The 19505-nt window shown below is 42.9% G+C and overlaps 1 protein-coding gene across 1 annotated transcript; it reads right to left on the bottom strand.

Annotated features, from left to right (window-relative positions):
- Positions 1–3107: 3107 nt before the first annotated feature.
- LOC138354352 (uncharacterized) lies at positions 3108–9435 on the bottom strand. The gene is made up of 4 exons (XM_069308514.1): positions 9187–9435; positions 4410–4655; positions 3659–4366; positions 3108–3413 (listed from the first exon to the last, which is right to left on the bottom strand). Exons 1-4 carry the CDS (start codon positions 9433–9435, stop codon positions 3108–3110), a joined length of 1509 nt encoding a protein of 502 aa, XP_069164615.1.
- Positions 9436–19505: the final 10070 nt, after the last annotated feature.

Genomic DNA, 19505 nt, shown 5'->3' with positions numbered 1-19505 from the left:
TCTGACCTTGCTCATATTTTTGTCCACCTATTTATTTCTCTTATCCACATCAAGACCTCAATCAGGTCTTCCCATCGCCCTACGCCTCTCTGGGGAGTGCAGACCGAGCTTCCTCGACCTCACTTCGGGTGGGAGGTCCTGAACAACAGTAATCTATTGGGTCATTACGAGTTATAATTATTAGGACTCGATATACACTGTGTAATACAGTGGGAAGAACTGGACTATGTGAAGTCTCCCCAGGGCCTCATATACTTGAAGGACGATGCTGGTCAGGTCAGAATTCCTGCCAATTCTGGTATAAACCAAAGCATTCTGTTTGCTGTGTTTTGCTGGGCTGTACACTCCTGCACTCTACTGACTCACGAGTATCTTTACAACTGTGTTTGCCCAAATCCTTGTCATTCCAGCTCGTCCTTCTAAAGGTTTCCCAACGTCAAGAAATTGTCGTATTAAAGTGCCCTTATCCTAACCTCCCAGAGGACAAGGTCATTGCTAACAGAGGACCCCAGTTAAAAAAAAAGCAAGTTATTGTTCCTCGCTCTCATCATTTATCTATTGGTTCGCTTTTGTTTTCAGAGGCCCTGATTTTTTACCACTTACATCAGAATACGTTTATTTTCAGGTTTATATATTTCGACCACAGGCAGAAAATATCAACGTATTGAAGCCACGTGGCATTAGGGGGAAAAATTATACTTAAAAGTTTCGTTTCATAGAAATCCAAATTTAACAAGAATATTTTGTCTAACCACCACTGGCATGTTTTGTCCAATGGCTATTCCCTATTAAATTGTTTAGCTTATGCTTACGTTTCTCAATCACGACTCGCTAATGATCCAGAACAGACCGAAATGTTGTCTTTACTTTCTTTTCTCAGACAGACTTATGCGAGGAAAGCGTGCTTGTGCCATACGTGAGAGACCGAGTTTTGCAATGCCAAATTTAGGTCGATCATTGCCACGTTCCAGCGGTGCCTCAATCAGCCTATCAGGATTCCTGTCTCGTACAAGTTTAAACCGACAATGGGAACTCCATATTTACGTGCCGCATTACCAGATCTAAATCCTTCTTGGACATTCGTATGCAGTTCAGTGTCAGGCTTGCCTTGTCAACTGAGTGACGTCTTGCAATGCTAGATCAACAGTTTACTGATACGTTACCAGATATTCACTATTTACGTCAGAATTGGTGCATTTCAGCATCTGTGAGCGTGAGAAATAGAATGAGAAATTACCGGAGCTAGAGAATGGGAAATTAGACACTCTTCCCTTCTCGTCAGGTTCCGTCTGACTGTTCAACTGGTGACCGAGCCAGTGTGTGGAGCTTAATTTATGACTCGGCGCCTAGCTGGCTGGCCACGCGTCGGATATTATCTGGTCTGAAATCTCTTGCCCCAACAACAAATGCAAATGACCTGACCTGACGTCTTTGTAAAGGGGACGTTGTCCTCACCAGCACCTCCTACCCACCAAACATCCACGAGATTTTTTTTAATAGAAATGGTGCTGAAGTTCACAATGAAACCGCAAACAAAGATTTGTTTTCCTATATCACTTTAGCTCATTCCACTTGCTCATTGCTCCTACACTGTCGTGCTACCTTACATTTATATAATAGATCTGATTTTCGATTTTCCACCTGTGTCCTCTCGTCCATTTCCTGTTTTTATTAAAAATATATGTTCTGTTCTCTTTGGCCATGCCTTTATGAATCTTTCATTCGTGATCATGTTACTCCTTCCTCATATACTTTACTGTTTGGTGAGGTCTAGTTCTCATGGTTTTTCTTCCTCAGTCCTCCTAGTTCAGGGAACAAATCTTGTGTGTGTGTGTGTGTGTGTGTGTGTGTGTGTGTGTGTGTGTGTGTGTGTGTGTGTGTGTGTGTGTGTGTGTGTGTATGAACAGCTTCTAATATAAGTACACTTCCTGTATATTAATATAAGTATACCCTATTATTATTAATAATAATAATTTGGTGACAGAGCTAGCATGGCTTCTTATTGCCACGTATGTATACAATGAAAACTAACCCTCAGGTTAGATGAATAACCACAACATGTTAATGAAGATAATAATAATAATAATAATAATAATAATAATAATAATAATAAAATTAAATAAAAATAACAATAATGAAAAATAGAAGAGAGTATAAAAATAAAAGATTTGCGAACTAATATTCATAAATACTTGGTAAACAAACCTGTCGATCAAATGTAACACTCATTAAAAATACACATTATATATATATATATATATATATATATATATATATATATATATATATATATATATATATATATATATATATATATATATAATGTGTTTAACGTTCAAAGTTCAACGTTTATTGTATCAGTAAATCTACGCTTTTAATTAAACTTTAAATAATCTCCCTTGTAAAGGAATGTTCATATTGCTTTACTTTAAAAACAGTACCTCCCCCCCCCCCCCACCTAAAAAAAAAATTAATTATATTCACTGGAAGCCTAACATCAATGGAATTTCTATAACCATAAAATATATTTATGATCATAACGCAACAAATAGCAATCAAAACAAGGCCAATTAAGGGAAATTTTCCCTGCACCGCCGCCACTATTTCAAATCTCGGCCACAAGGGGTATCTGATATAATTAATATGCATCTAATGCTGCTCTAAATCATCCTATCATTATCTCGTTTCGGAGGCCCCCTAATCAGCATCGTCTTCGCCTCTCAACGTTTTCTAAAGTGTGTCTCTCTCGTAATTATCAGTATGCTGAGCATGTATCGTTGGAAACCTCTATGGAGCCTCTCTCTAGAGCCTGGTGGGGCATCTAATCTAGATATCATCAACGAACAGCTATAGAAGTGAGTTAACATTGGCATCTGTTGATGTCCCTGCTGATGTCCCTTCTATAGGTATCAACAGACTACTCCTTCAGATCTCTGGAGGACATCAGTGAACACCCCTCAGATCTCTGGGGGATGACATCAGAGGACTCAAATCTCTGGGGGAGGACATCAGAGGACTGAAATCTCTGGGGAAGGACATCAAAGCACTCAGATCTCTGGGAAAGGACATCAGAGGACTCAAATCTCTGGGGGAGGACATCAGAGGACTCAGATCTCTGGGGAGGACATCAGAAGACTCAGATCTCTGGGAAAGGACATCAGAGGACTCAAATCTCTGGGGGAGGACATCAGAGGACTCAGATCTCTGGGGAGGACATCAGAAGACTCAGATCTCTGGGAGAGGACATCAGAGGACTCAAATCTCTGGGAGAGGACATCAGAGGACTCAAATCTCTGAGGAAGGACATCAGAGGACTCAGATCTCTGGGGGAGGACATCAGAAGACTCAGATCTCTGGGAGAGGACATCAGAAGACTCAGATCTCTGGGAGAGGACATCAGAGGACTCAGATCTCTGGGGAAGGACATCAGAGGTCTCAGATCTCTGGTAGACAACAGAGGACACCTCACGTCTCTAGGGACAGCCACCAGCAGGGCCGTGTCCCCTCAGGCAGGTCCCACAAAGCCAACAGTAACCTAGGCCAACTTTCTTCCTACCATCATCGGCAAGGAAAGCCTCCAACGCATCTGTCAAGATGAAGGAGACTGCTGTCAAGGCGGAGCATGAAGGAGTGGGAGGAAGGCGGGCATAATAGATACCAGAACCAAAAATAACTCTAGCGAAGGCAGCATAGTTGCTGTGGCTTCGAGCGATGCTGTGGCCTCCAGCGATGCTGTGACCTCCAGCGATACTGTGACTTCCAGCGATGCTGTGACCTCCAGCGATACTGTGACTTCCAGCGATGCTGTGACCTCCAGCGATACTGTGACCTCCAGCGATACTGTGGCCTCCAGCGATACTGTGACCTCCAGCGATACTGTGACCTCCAGCGATGCTGTGACCTCCAGCGATACTGTGACCTCCAGCGATGCTGTGACCTCCAACGATACTGTGACCTCCAGCGATACCGTGACCTCCAGCGATACCGTGACCTCCAGCGATGCTGTGACCTCCAGCGATACTGTGACCTCCAGCGATACTGTGACCTCCAGCGATACTGTGACCTCCAGCGATGCTGTGACCTCCAGCGATACTGTGACCTCCAGCGATGCTGTGACCTCCAGCGATACTGTGACCTCCAGCGATACTGTGACCTCCAGCGATGCTGTGACCTCCAGCGATACTGTGGCCTCCAGCGATACTGTGACCTCCAGCGATACTGTGACCTCAAGCGATGCTGTGACCTCCAGCGATACTGTGACCTCCAGCGATACTGTGATCTCCAGCGATACTGTGACCTCCAGCGATGCTGTGACCTCCAGCGATACTGTGACCTCCAGCGATACTAGTTGTGACCTCCAGCGATACTGTGACCTCCATCGATACTGTGACCTCCAGCGATACTGTGACCTCCAGCGATACTGTGGCCTCCAGCGATGCTGTGACCTCCAGCGATACTGTGGCCTCCAGCGATACTGTGACCTCCAGCGATACTGTGACCTCCAGCGATACTGTGGCCTCCAGCGATACTGTGGCCTCCAGCGATACTGTGACCTCCAGCGATACTGTGGCCTCCAGCGATACTGTGGCCTCCAGCGATACTGTGGCCTCCAGCGATACTGTGACCTCCAGCGATACTGTGGCCTCCAGCGACACCTTTAAAGGGATCACCTCCAACTTATTATCTCTATTAATTCTGGACGTTATGAACCCCAACGAACAAATTACAAAGTACTATGACAAGTAGCGGCTCACAAATATCGACGTTTTCTATATACATCGATATGTTAGGTGGGTTGCTTGGGTCCGGACGTTTCTAGTTAGTTTAACACGTTGTATTCTGTACGTTGCGGCAACTGAAAGGAACGGAGTAATACCTCACAAAAAAACGAGACTAATAATAATAATAATAATTCTAAAATAATAATTTATTATAATAATTCTAGTAATTCATTATAATAATAATAATATGAACAAATCAATCAGAGCAATGCCGAGGATTCGAACCCACGATCTGGGTTCTCCCAAGCGTCACCTTACCTCAGACCTCCATTACCTATACGGAAAACCTGGACTGGCTTCGGTGGTGGCCATCAGACGTCCTGCGGATTCAGTGGAATGACCAGGTGTTATAACTTTTACCACATCGTGGTCTAGTGGTGCGCGGCTTGGGACTACCCCAGATCGAGGGTTCGAATCCCCCGCCTTGTCCCTACTGATGTTCTCATTGGTATTATCACTTAAGTGTGATTCCCTTGTGAAATATTAATAATTAATAAAATAGTAACGAAGCACTTATATTAATAATAAAATAGGAAGAAAGTGGAAGAGGAGTGAGAAACGTCAGAGAGAAGTAGAGAGAAGGGAGAGAAGAGCAGGAGAAACAGGTTCATAACACGACCCAGAGTGGGAGAGTGAGAGTGACCGTCACGCTGCAATAACCCATTATGATCTCTCAATGGCCACAGACTTCCACCCACCAGATTGGCTACCACAAAAAAAAAAATGCTGCCAATCTCGTTGAACGACCAGAGAGGGCGACCTAAACAGGAAATTATGAAGTTACATGATGGCCATAACTTAGCAGGAGAGATGAGTGGGGGGGGGTGTGAGAGTGTGTGTGGGGGGGGGAGTAGGGAGGTATATGGAGAGATTTGGTGGATGGTGCCCTCTCTTTCTCTTTCTCTCTCTCTCTCTCTCATGTCTCTGTGCACATCTTTATTCCGGTGAATCTCTGTTCCACCACCTTGGTGTATGGTTTTATTTATTTTTTATTTATTTTTTATTATTTTCTACCACAGACTTTACTCTCACACACTTACTCTCCTTCTCTTCTTCTATCACTCCTCCCTCTCCCTTTCTTCTTCAGACATTCCTACTTTTCTCTCCTGTGTAATTATCCTTAAATTAGACTTCAGTTCATACGAGTAATCTTTTACCACATTTGAAGTCAGTTGATCATTTTATTTTCTGTTCTACATTGTATAAGGCTATGACAAGCTTCCGTCCTGCCAACATCCTGGCCCACAGTCATTCCCCAATCATTCCCACAGTCATTCCCCAATCATTCCCACAGTCATTCCCCAATCATTCCCACAGTCATTCCCCAATCATTCCCACAGTCATTCCCCAATCATTCCCACAGTCATTCCCCAATCATTCCCACAGTCATTCCCCAATCATTCCCACAGTCATTCCTAGTGTCTTTCCTAAACACACTCCTGAATACACTTCTAAAAACTGGAAACATTCCTAAAGGCATTCCTAAATATATACCTAAATGTATTTCTAAAAGCATTCATAAAGTCATTCATAATGAATGTCTTTAGGAATGCCTTTAAGACTCCTCGATACATTGCTACACAATAATTAGTGAAAATAGCAAATCATCATTTTGATTTACAGTGCTGACTCTGACCCCCCTTGCAATACCTGAACGGAAGTTATTTGCATTTGAATTAACATTTAGCAAGTTGGTAGCGCTCCCACACTGATAACATATTTTTCCGACGTGATATATCAGCAAAGTTACGAGAAGTTTCCGAAGTGATATATCAGGAAAGTTACGAGGAGTTTCCGAAGTGATATATCAGGAAAGTTACGAGAAGCGTATCAGGAAAGTTACGAAGAGTATCCAACGTGATACATTAACAGTCATAAGGAGTTTCCAACGTGATACATGAACAGTCATGAGGCGTTTCCGACGTGATATATCAGCAAAGTTACAAGGCGTTTCCGACGTGATATATCAGCGAAGTTACGAGAAGCGTATCAGGAAAGTTACGAAGAGTTTCCAACGTGAAACATGAACAGTCATGAGGAGTTTCCGACGTGAAACATGAACAGTCATAAGGAGTTTCCGACGTGATATATCATCAAAGTCAGGACGAGCTCTCGACGTGATAAATCATCAAAGCTAGTCTTAATCGTCCGCGCGGTAACATTCGTAAACATAGAATATTTTTCCTCAACTCAAAACTCAAGCAATCCTCACTTTTCCTCTCCCAGCATCTTGTGGATGCTGGCCTCCTCCCTACCGAGAAATTTTGTAGCAAAGTTTTCAATTCTAATATATATGTTCATGTGTACTGAACTCCTCTTGTGCCAAGCATAAACACTTGATAACAGACTCCTAACGTGGAGAACTAAGTTTACATTTCAACCTAGTAAAAGAAAAGGTTGGATATGTCCAAAAAGTCAGGGAAACTCAGAATTTTAGTGGGATTAAAATTGCTGTATATATTTTAATGATGTGAACTCAGAGGAGAGAGTCTTTCAGGGTGAGTAGGAATGTGTCTTGGAGCCCAGGGAGATGCTAATGTAATTCCATGGAATATATGATGCCTTAGCTGCAACGGGAGATTGGGTATGTCTAATTTTCTTTCCAATCTCTCTCTCTCTCTCTCTCTCTCTCTCTCGATGTTTATTTGTGTTTCTGAGTTTCTCTATATTTTCTTGGTACTTGTAGCCCCGTGTAAACGTCTCATATACGACGTTGGAGTGCTTTTATGGAGGACTGACACAGGGATGATGGGCGTCAAGGGACAGAGGTAGTTTAATGGTACAGTATGCAAATTATGATAATAATTTTTTTTAGACCTCAATGTTAAGTGCTTTGTTTTAGTTAGAAAAACAATGACAAACAATTCTGTGCCCAGTTTATAAAATATTGCAAGATTTCTTGTATGGGGTAGTTCTATTGGCAACTGTCGAGTGTCACTCGTTTCATTTATGCCATTCCTAACCGGATCATGATGGGCACATACCTTACAGCAATTACTGTTTAATGTTAGGTGACTCTAGCTCCAAGCATCAGGCCTACAAAGCCGGAAATTCTAATTTATACAGAAATATTATACATATATGTATTTATTTATATTTCAACATAAACGTATTTTTAATTTTTATTTACTGAATTTAAATGCTGTGAGAAGGATCACACGATCATGAAATAAGTTTAAGGTTTCCAGAACCATTCGAGAAGTCTTGTAATAAATCTCAGTTTGTTTGTTTTTCCATCGGAATCTGAGTTCTTCAAACTAATTCATTTCTTTTTTCAAACTTTTCCGGTCCCTTACATAAAATGCAATGCCGCACAGATTACAGACTGAGGTCTGAGAATTTTTTTGCATTACTCACTATTCATCTCGAGATAGTTACCATATTTTTTTGTTCTGAAGTTTTTGTTGACAAGAACTTGGTCAATGGTCAACAGTCCGGAACGATTAGGAACCTTAACAGCACCTGGTGACTGCCATTCCGGAGAGTACGAATTGTTTCCATTTGTCAACAAGTGATTTAGAGAAAGGTTGGGTCGGCCAGGCACGCTGATGACGTGATGGCGTCTTAGTTCACGGATGAAAGGGAGTTGAAATTGTCGTCACAAATCAGCGATTTCTGAGCTGGAATTTATTTGTGGTTAATAATAGTGTTATACTTAGTTAATTGTCACTGATAATAGTTACATATTTTGTTGTTGCCGGTGCTGTTGATAAAGGTGAAGGTCCCAGTTGTGTTAATGCTGAAGTGTCCAAAACATCTTAGAAAGGCATTATGTGAATGTGCCTGCCTTGACGAGCAAGGTTATGGGGAAGCTACATCTTTTGTAGCATCTATTTGGTTCATACAAGACCTTCAGAGCACACGCTGCCGGAGCAAGGCAGAACTGACGATCCAAGTACCCAGCAGCTACGGTGCCTCGCTGTTGTGAAATGCTTAATTCCGTCTGTGATACATTCAAACAGCTTTGAATGCATCTTAATCTACTCCTAAGGGCTATATGTTGCATGGGCAACGTTTTCCAGCTCCGTGCAACCACGCTTGCTTGCAGAGTTGGGGCTTCCAGGGATCACAGTGCAGATCTCGACATGGAGTAAGTACTTTTGGGACTGCATCACACGTTATCGATTCTACAAATTCCTTTGGGCACTTCTTGTTAGTGGTGCTAATGCAGTCAGCAGAATGTTGATTGTTGTAATCAGCAGGATTGCCAGCTGGTTCGAACTTCACCGAAACATTGTACAGTTGCAGACGAAGAGCCCATTTCAAGGGCTCACTGGTTGTTAGGACCGGATTATTGAAGATAGTCTCCAACGGCTCAGTGGTCAGTGACTATCTTGGTGAAATGTGCACTCACCTAGTCATTGTGGCAAGTTTGTCCTTGTTGCATCTTTGTCCTTGTTTCAACCTTGTCCTTGTGGCAACCTTGTCCTTGTTTCAACCTTGTCCTTGTGACAACCTTGTCCTCGTGGCAACCTTGTCCTTGTGGCAACCTTGTCTTTGTGGCAACCTTGCCCTTGTGGCAACCTTGTCCTTGTGGCAACCTTGTCCTTGTGGCAACCTTGTCCTTGTGGCAACCTTGTCCTTGTGGCAACCTTGTCCATGTGGCAACCTTGTCCATGTGGCAACCTTGTCCATGTGGCAACCATATCCTCATGGCAATCCACCTTATGTTTGTCTTCATAAACATTTCCGGCAAATAACTAACAAAGTGTTCTTCTGAAACAAACAGCAAATTAGTAGGCAGCGACATTATATAAAGATTTAGGTCGAATCCGATAATTTGAAGCCGCCAGGAGGGCGGGTCTAAGGTCAGCACTTCCACCAGGAGGGTGGGTCTAAGGTCAGCACTTCCACCAGGAGGGCGGGTCTAAGGTCAGCACTTCCACCAGGAGGGTGGGTCTAAGGTCAGCACTTCCACCAGGAGGGCGGGTCTAAGGTCAGCACTTCCACCAGGAGGGTGGGTCTAAGGTCAGCACTTCCACCAGGAGGGTGGGTCTAAGGTCAGCACTTCCACCAGGAGGGCGGGTCTAAGGTCAGCACTTCCACCAGGAGACAAACATGGCTTCCGGTGTGAAAGAAAGTATTTTACACGTTTCAAAGTCCTTTCCATTGGAAAACTGTTAGCGATATGTTAGTCACCATATATATTTTTGTATTTATTTATTTATATACACAAGTGTATATAAATAAATTGTACAGTGTATTTTATACAGTGTATAAATTGTAAGTGTACATTTTTGTACAGCCACTAGCACGCATAGCGTTTCAGGCAGGTCCTTAATCCAAATTTTCACACACACACACACACACACACACACACACACACACACACACACACACACACACACACACACACACACACACACACACACACACATACACACACACACACACACATACATGTCCAGGAAGCAGCCCGTAGTAGCTATCTAACTCCCAGGTACCTATTTACTGCTAGGTTAACAGGGGCATCAGGGCGAAAGAAACTCTGCCCATTTGTTTCCGCCATCACCGGGGATCGAACCCGGACCCTTAGGACTACGAACCCCGAGCGCTGTCCACTCAGCCGTCAGGCCTCCCCCTGTATAGTTTAGATTGAGTTCCTATATATATATATATATATATATATATATATATATATATATATATATATATATATATATATATATATATATATATATATATATTCGTTCTTTTGTTAACAAAATTCCCGTGTTTATGACGTGATTGATACATGTCGTGGTATTGGTGGACGTTGATAACAAGGCAGCAACATTACTTTTGTGTTCCTGACAAGTGAAACAGATGTGACACGCAAAATTGGCCTTTATTTAAGTTATGCTCTAATAATGTTTTTCCTCCTCAAAATCGCTCTAGCGTGCATATATTAATCAAAAGGACACGCACATTGCCCAACACACACACACACGCGCACGCTCACACGCACAAACGCACGCATGTTCACACGCACCGCACTTTGCTTTTACAATAGATCCGTATAACTATCGCAAGACAGGCAAGGTTAAAGCGATTGCATTCGATGAGTCGCAATAACGTGGCTAAAGTATGTTGACCAGACCACACACTAGAAGGTGAAGGGACGACGACGTTTCGGTCCGTCCTGAACCATTCTCAAGTCGATTCATTCTCACAATCAACTTGAGAATGGTCCAGGGCGGACCGAAACGTCGTCGTCCCCTTACCTTCTAAGTGTGTGGTCTAGTCAACTTAAAGCGCTTGCATATACCAGATCTTCTAAACTGGATATGTCAGTATCTTTAACATACAAACATACGAGCAATGATCAGAGTGATTGGTGAAACTTTACTAGTGAAGTACCTCAAGGTTCACCTCACCGGATACCTGATACCTGATCAACCAGGCTGTGACTCGTACGTCAGGCTGCGAGCAGCCGCGTCCAACAGCCTGGTTGATCAGTCCGGCAACCAGGAGGCCTGGTCGATGACCGGGCCGCGGGGACGCTAAGCCCCGGAAGCACCTCAAGGTAACCTCAAGGTAACCGGTAATGTAGTCTACATACATTACGTTTAGGGAGCCGGTGGCTGACCGGACAGAACACTGGACGCGTGATTCTGTGATCTCGGGTTCGATCCCAGGCGCCGGCGAGAAACAATGGGCAGAGTTTCATTCATCCCAATGCCCCTGTTACCTAGCAGTAAATAGGTACCTGGGCGTTAGTCAGCTGTCACGGGCTGCTTCCTAGGGGCCTGGTCGAGGTCCAGGCCGCAAGGACACTAAGCCCCGAAATCATCTCAAGATAACCTACTAGAGGGAAAAGTTACGTGAAAATGATTGTACATAAAAATTTGAAAGGGAAAATCAGGGATTCGGATGACTGTACTGCCCTAACCAAATGACCTACTCAAAATGAGTGGAGCCACATATGCCAAAAGAAATTCGACATAATCAAATGTCACGTAATGGAATGTGGAACATGGTAGAACAGGCCACATTTAACTCACAAATTATGTCAAAAGATGCCAATAAAAAACTTTGACAGGGAGAGAGAGATCAAAGAGTGATTTTGCATAGTAAGCCATCACCAGAGAACCACATAAAGGGCTTTGTGAGAAGAGTCTTTGCTACTCTTGCAATCTTCAGAACCGTGTTTAAATATATTGAGGGAGAAATATTCATGAAACTGTTCAATCTATTTGTGAAACCAACAATGTTAATATGCAGCGGTGTTGTGGTGATTATATCTCAAGAATCAGTCTCAGGCAGTCTCCGTGGTATAGTGGTAAGACACTCGCCTGGCGTTCCGCGAGCGCTATGTCATGGGTTCGTATCCTGGCCGGGGAGGATTTACTGGGCGCAAATCCTTAACTGTAGCCTCTGTTTAACGCAACAGTAAAATGTGTACTTGGATGAAAAAAACGATTCATCGCGGCGGGGATCGTATTCCAGGGACCTGCCAGAAACGCTATGCGTACTAGTGGCTGTACAAGAATGTAACAACTCTTGTATATATCTCTCAAAAAAAAAAGAAACCCATATTATAAAAAGATGTAAACACATGCTACTAAATGACTGCCGGAACTTAAGTACATGAGCTAAGAGGAAAGGCAAGAGTTGTTAAATATGCCAAAGCCAGAAGACAGGAGGAAATGAAGCGACATGATCACTACCTACAAAATAGCAACAGGCGTCAACAAAAGGACAAAGAAGAATTGTTTAAACCTGCAACTTCATGAACCAGACATCATAGATTTAATCAAATTAAACAACGGTACCGAAAAATATATGAACGTTCTCCTTTTGCAGAGTTATTAACGGTTGGAACAAGTTAGAAGGTGCTGAGGCCAAAACCATCAGTAGTTTCAGATTGTTATTTGACAAAGAGTACTGGGAAGAAGGGACACCACGACCATAGCTCTCATCCTGTAACCACACACACACACACACACACACACACACACACACACACACACACACACACACACACACACACGCACACACCAAGTACAACCACTTAGGTGGCTGTGTCCTTAAGAAACCAGTGCTCACAACAGCCACTGATATGTAAGCACACACACATACACATATAAACGCAATGTACGTCCCCATCCCTTCCCATCCTTTCCCTCCTTTCTCATCGTTCTCATCTCCCATCCTTCCCCCCTCCCCATCATATCCAGTGGTGCGAGATAATGCCAATTACGCCGTCTACACAAAGGGGCGGATCCCAGCCACCGGTAACGACTTTCAATAACTACGGCATCCAACCTTTAGTACTGAGTGCCGGCCCCTTCGATCACGCATTCATTGAGGTGTTCTTCACGAGGGTTGATTATACATGCGGGTACTTGTTGGCTGTCATTGACAACATATTTGTCGACCAGGGTGACTGCCAGATTATTCATCTGTCGACCAGGGTGACTGCCAGATTATTCATCTGTCGACCAGAGTGGCTGCCAGATTATTCATCTGTCGACCAGAGTGGCTGCCAGATTATTCATCTGTCGACCAGAGTGGCTGCCAGATTATTCATCTGTCGACCAGAGTGGCTGCCAGATTATTCATATGTCGACCAGAGTGGCTGCCAGATTATTCATATGTCGACCAGAGTGGCTGCCAGATTATTCATATGTCGACCAGAGTGGCTGCCAGATTATTCATATGTCGACCAGAGTGGCTGCTAGATTATTCATCAAAAGACACAATCTTATTTAATGAAATGAAATCATAAGAACGTGAAGCATGAAGTCCATTGAGGCAGATTCGAACTCTTTATGCTGCCTCAATATGTAATGGGATCCTCCCTCACATCCCACAGGACCCTCCCCCCTCCCTCCCCACAGGACCCCCTCCCTCCCTCACATCCCACAGGACCCCCCCTCCCTCCCCACAGGACCCCCCCCTTCCCTCACATCCCACAGGACCCCCCTCCCTCCCCACAGGACCCCCCCCTTCCCTCACATCCCACAGGACCCCCCTCCCAATACATCCCAAAGGACAACCCCCTCTCATGCCCCAGGACCTACTCCCCCCCCCCTTACATTCCCCAAGACTCCCCTCACACCCTACAGGACACCCCATTCCCCTCCCCCACAAGACAAGTGTATGTGTTATCTTCATGTGTTAAGTGGTACTGACTGCCCCTGATAACCCATAAATAGTTAAGGCTGGCTTATTCTCTCTCTCTTCCTGGGAGCATATATATATATTCTGATATTATTTCTTCTGTTTCTGGAGGTCTGAAGCGCTGGTGGGTTATAGCGCATTATCATCTCCGATTTGACTAACGTTAGTGAATAAATTACTAATATTACTAACATTTAAAAGCATTTAACTTAGGCTTACCTCGACCAGCCTATGTCCGTCCCGTGCCCCAGACCAATTCCCCTGCAAATTCGAGTGAATATCGCCCTAAGCGTCTGGCCTCCATCATTATGTAAACAGTCAATCAGGCATTTCCTTATAGAATATATACATTTATTAACGTTCCTACTAAATTATTTCAACATTAAATCCCTCCAACACATTATCATTTATGAATACAATATTGGATAAAATTATATCAAACATTTCATTTCCAGTCAGATAGTGACAAGCAGCTGTCAGATCAATTCCTTCAGGACGGACCCTGGGGCGTGTAATTACCAGCGCCCCGGTTCGTATCCCCATGGGGGGACTCCAGTGGCCAATCAGTGAGCATCATTTTAATGTGGTCACACAGGAATATGTGGGAACGACTGTCGTGCACTTTAATATGTTAATATTACATATCGTTAGTCGATGTGTTTACTCCAAGAGTATTATATGTGAGATTAATTGCAAATAATTCATTATTGCATGTGAGATTTTTGGTTAAAATTATATTTGAAAATAGGATTTTCCTATTTGAAAATAGGCGGCCATGATCACCGGGTTGACACATGTTTGACCCGATGATCTTCAGCGGTACACACGTGCCAACACCTGTCTCTTCAGCTCCACACACGTGCCAACACCTGACTCTTCATCGCCACACACGTGCCAACACCTGACTCTTCATCGCCACACACGTGCCAACACCTGACTCTTCATCGCCACACACGTGTCAACACCTGTCAGCTCTCATTAAGCCGCCTTCAGTCTTTCAGTTCCCTAAAAATAATTTTGCCTGAAATGATTTTTGCCCCTGAAGAGTTGAACGACGTAACGTATATTCTTACAGTTGGGCAACGTCAAGGACGACGTTGACGCGTGTCAGTCAACGTCAAGGACGACGTTGACGTGTTTGATGTTGAGTTTGACGTCAGCCGTGAAACTCGTGGCATTTTCGCTAGCTAATTCATCTTCTGCACCTTCTGTATATGTCTGACTTTGTCTTTGTATGAGTGTTTTTGTCTGTCTGTACTTGTATTTGCGTGTCTTTGTCTTTCTCTCTAGTTGTCTGTGTTTCAGTCTGTGAGTCATCTCTGTCCTTGTCTCTGGCTGTCTCGCTCTATATCTCTCTGTCTCTAACCTGAGCTCTATTCAGTCTATTGTTATAAAAACCACAATTTATTTCGGGAATATACGACAAAATATATAAATTATATAATTTATTCACTTTCATTCGCCAGTTCTGAATGAGACCCCACAAAACTATACTCACCACTTCTCTCACTGGTCACATGTTGCTTGGTAAAGGTAAACATGTTATTCAACTCATTTCCTCTTGAAACCCTCAAGAGGTACGCTGAAACTTGAGCGAGTTCGCCCTCCCTCCCACACGCTACCAACGCCACGACGAATCGATAAGTTCGTGAATATTTGGCACCAGCTCCTTACGTGCTGAGGCATAATTAGGGGGATTTAGAGCCACTGTGGTGATCATTTAGGGATTCCTCTCCGGAGATTATATATATATATATATATATATATATATATATATATATATATATATATATATATATATATATACTGTTACATGTACTCGTCATGTATATGTAACTCACACGATAGAAAAGTTATTATTTCAAACCACAATGTATGGATGAATCTTCGGCTACGTTGTACTACTGAAATCAAATGTATGAGACTTGTGGTTCAATTATTTCTGAAAAATTTTGTTGAGTTTGGGAGAACACTTAAAATTATGAATAAAGTCGTAAAATAGTTAATTTTGGATAAACTCGTGAAATAGTTAATATGGGATAAACTCGTGAAATAGTTAATATGGGATAAACTCGTGAAATAGTTAATTTTGGATAAACTCGTGAAATAGTTAATTTGGGATAAACTCGTGAAATAGTTAATTTTGGATAAACTCGTGAAATAGTTAATTTTGGATAAACTCGTGAAATAGTTAATTTGGGATAAACTCGTGAAATAGTTAATTTGGGATAAACTCGTGAAATAGTTAATTTGGGATAAACTCGTGAAATTGTTAATTTGGGATAAACTCGTGAAATAGTTAATATGGGATAAACTCGTGAAATAGTTAATTTGGGATAAACTCGTGAAATAGTTAATATGGGATAAACTCGTTTGCGAGCAGCAGGTGAACTTAATCTCTACAAAATATGCAGGGCTCAGCACTGCTTTGCATAGCAGCGTGTTGCGTTAACCTCTGCTCTCATTATTTGCGAATGCAGAATATATTTTTATATTTTGATCAAAATATTCTACATCAATTTTTAACATTTGCCAAGCATTTTTGCTCAATTTTGCTACACAAGACAAATATCAACATGTCAATGTACTCAATAAAACAAAATCATATGTCCTTTACTCACTAATCAAGAATAAACAAAAAATAAAGAACTCATCGTCTTGTGCCAGAAACGGTGAGTTTTTTTGCCAAAAGTTGAGTCATTGAGGACCAACTTGGCGTCAATAGTTAGCTCAACTCCGGGAGTTGAGTCAAGAATGGATGGGTTTGGTGGCCTTGAATACTGACCCAAGTTGGCAGACAATCACCCTACTGGGCCAAGTCAACGAGTTCACAAACACTTAATCAGGTCAGTTTACGAATCTGACAATAATCCCTGGATATATATTTATGCTCTGTGTTTTTCTGTCCAACAAGCAACGCCCTTCCTGGATATACCTGCCCTTTCCGCCAACAAACTCTTGGCATACCTTCCCTACACGCCAACATACCACCCCTGGGTATACTTGCCCTATACGTCTACACTCCCTGGATATATCAAGACAAGCTTCTGAGTAGCAAAACGAGAAGGTAACATTTAAATTATAAGAGAAGGTGCCGGCAATATTTATCTTGCCATTAAAGCTGACGACTGACGCTGGCTTATTCGCGGTGCTGAGGCAGAGGTGCTGAAGCTGCGGTGCCGTGGTGCTGCTGCGGTACCGGTGCATGTGCAGCAGTGGTGCTGAGCTTACCGGTGCTGAGGTACAGGTGCTGAGGAAATAGTCACAACAAAATGATTCATTCTTCACGAACTGAAGACTTCAAATATCTCAAACTTTAACACTACAAATATATATATATATCTATTTGCCCCCATCTCCCCCTCCAAAACAGATATTAAATCTTTTACAAGAACAGTAACGCGAATGACCTAACCAAGAACAGCCCTCGGGCTAAGCCAACAAGGATTATATGGCAAAAGCAGAAATCCCTGGCTCTCTCTTGCGCCCAAGACATGAAGAGACGTTTTAATCTGAACTCTAGCGGCGAATGAGACATTCTACTAGATCTTGAAGTCAGACCGATGATAAACCCACTACAATCTGAACCTTATGAAGACTAAACCACACACCAGATGATGAGGAGACGACGACGTTTTGGTCCGTCCTGGACCATTATCAAGTCGATCGTCTTGATAATGTCGAGATCAAGTCAATAATAATCGACTTAATACTTAAGGACGGAGCGAAATAATCGACTTAAGGACGGAGCGAAACGTCGTCGTCTTCACATCTCCCGGTGTGTGGTTCAGTTCTCATATCTTCAGCCACTTTATTTGGACTCATCGTCTGCATCTGAACTTTGTAAAATGGCATCATGTAGCCCATTAGTAGCGAACAGCAACACTGCTGGAGATATGAGAAATTGAAAAAGAATATATTCGTGCTGGGACTAGTTGAGATAACAGGCGAAACTTAGCCAGAGTTTATATCGTTGAAGAGAGAATATGCAGTAGATTTCTTGAGAGATCCACGCCTTCGAGAGACTGAAAGTGATCTTGGCGAACTATACAAAATGACGTCATATACTGCAACATGAGAAAACAGAAACTCTAGATCATTGAAGTTTATATCTAAAAACAAAGCTGTTCCAAGAATCCAGATAAACTAAAAGAGAGCAATAAGAAGATCTGAAAGAGTTTACTTGAAAAACGACATGAGCGAGAGGGAAATAAAGAGTAAGAGAGAACAATGAAGGGGCAGAGCAGAGCAGGAACGAAGGGAGGAGGAGAATGGCACTTAGCAAAATAACTACTGCAGCGTATGGCACACTTGCCAACATATGTGTGTTGACCAGACCACACGCTAGAAATTGAAGGGACGACGACGTTTCGGTCCGTCCTGGACCATTCTCAAGTCGATGATTGAGAATGGTCACAATCATTCGCAATCGACTTGAGAATGGTCCAGGACGGACCGAAACGTCGTCGTCCCTTCAATTTCTAGTGTGTGGTCTGGTCAACATACTTCAGCCACGTTATTGTGACTCATCTCCTGCAACATATGTGTGTTCGTCAGAAACTTTGACAACACGGTGTTCCGGGCCCTATACACAACAAATGTGTGATCCAATCTTGGATACGAATTCCCGACACAATAACCTTACCTTAAAACTAGAAAACTTCCGAAGATTTACAACAAGGCTCGCTCAAGAGGTGACGGGATTGAGCTGTGAGGAAAGTCAGACAACGGAACCTTACCAGGCTTGAAATACGGTGAGATCCGGGGGACATAATAACATAAGATAATGACATAGGATTCAGAAGAGAATGACAAAGTACACAAAGCAGTATTGTTCAAAGCTAGGAACGAAGGGTTGTAAACGGAAACTAGACACACGAGTCACAAATGTCAGCAAAAACTTTTTCAGTATAAGATCTTTCAAGATAAGGCGATAATAGATAGATAATATAATAAGGCGTAGAAGTCGTTAAAGCTGACTCTATGCTCGATATTTTCAAGTCTTCTATGACAGTATATTTAGGTGAGTACCCGTATGTGATACTATCTTGAGGTTATCTTGAGATGATTTCGGGGCTTTTTTAGTGTCCCCGCGGCCCGGTCCTCGACCAGGCCTCCACCCCCAGGAAGCAGCCCGTGACAGCTGACTAACACCCAGGTACCTATTTTACTGCTAGGTAACAGGGACATAGGGTGAAAGAAACTCTGCCCATTGTTTCTCGCCGGCGCCTGGGATCGAACCCATGACCACAGGATCACAAGTCCAGCGTGTTGTCCGCTCGGCCGACCGGCTCTACTAAGGGGGTTTGACAAGGCAGATATAGAAGTAAGAATCAGAAGACCGAGAGAACATAATTGGAAATTGGAAACACAGAAGAGTCACATAAATGATTGAAGGAAAGTTTTCTTTCTAAGAGTCGTAAATGAATGGAACGAAGATAAATGTTGTCGAGGCCAATTTGATACACAGTTTTAGATAATATTATAGGAGAATCAGTTGAGAGACAATGTATTGATGTACACATGTACGACCCTACAAGAACACCTTAAAACACACACACACACACACACACACACACACACACACACACACACACACACACACACACACACAAGTTG

The sequence above is a fragment of the Procambarus clarkii genome, chromosome 62 (assembly GCF_040958095.1).
Source record: "Procambarus clarkii isolate CNS0578487 chromosome 62, FALCON_Pclarkii_2.0, whole genome shotgun sequence".
In the NCBI taxonomy this organism is placed as follows: Eukaryota; Metazoa; Arthropoda; class Malacostraca; order Decapoda; family Cambaridae; genus Procambarus; species Procambarus clarkii.
The sequence above is the reverse complement of the archived record's forward strand: the minus strand, read 5'-3'. Positions and strand labels throughout refer to the sequence as shown.

What these genes read in the sequence shown, in the direction of transcription:
- LOC138354352 (XM_069308514.1), bottom strand. Translation starts at nt 9,435, where the DNA reads ATGAGGATATGGTTGCCACATGGACAAGGTTGCCACATGGACAAGGTT. An exon ending in AGGCCACAGTATCGCTGGAG is followed by an intron (nt 4,367 to 4,409) that starts GTCACAGTATCG and finishes TGGAGGTCACAG; the next exon opens with TATCGCTGGAGGTCACAACT. An exon ending in TAGAGTTATTTTTGGTTCTG is followed by an intron (nt 3,414 to 3,658) that starts GTATCTATTATG and finishes GTCCTTCCCCAG; the next exon opens with AGATCTGAGTCCTCTGATGT.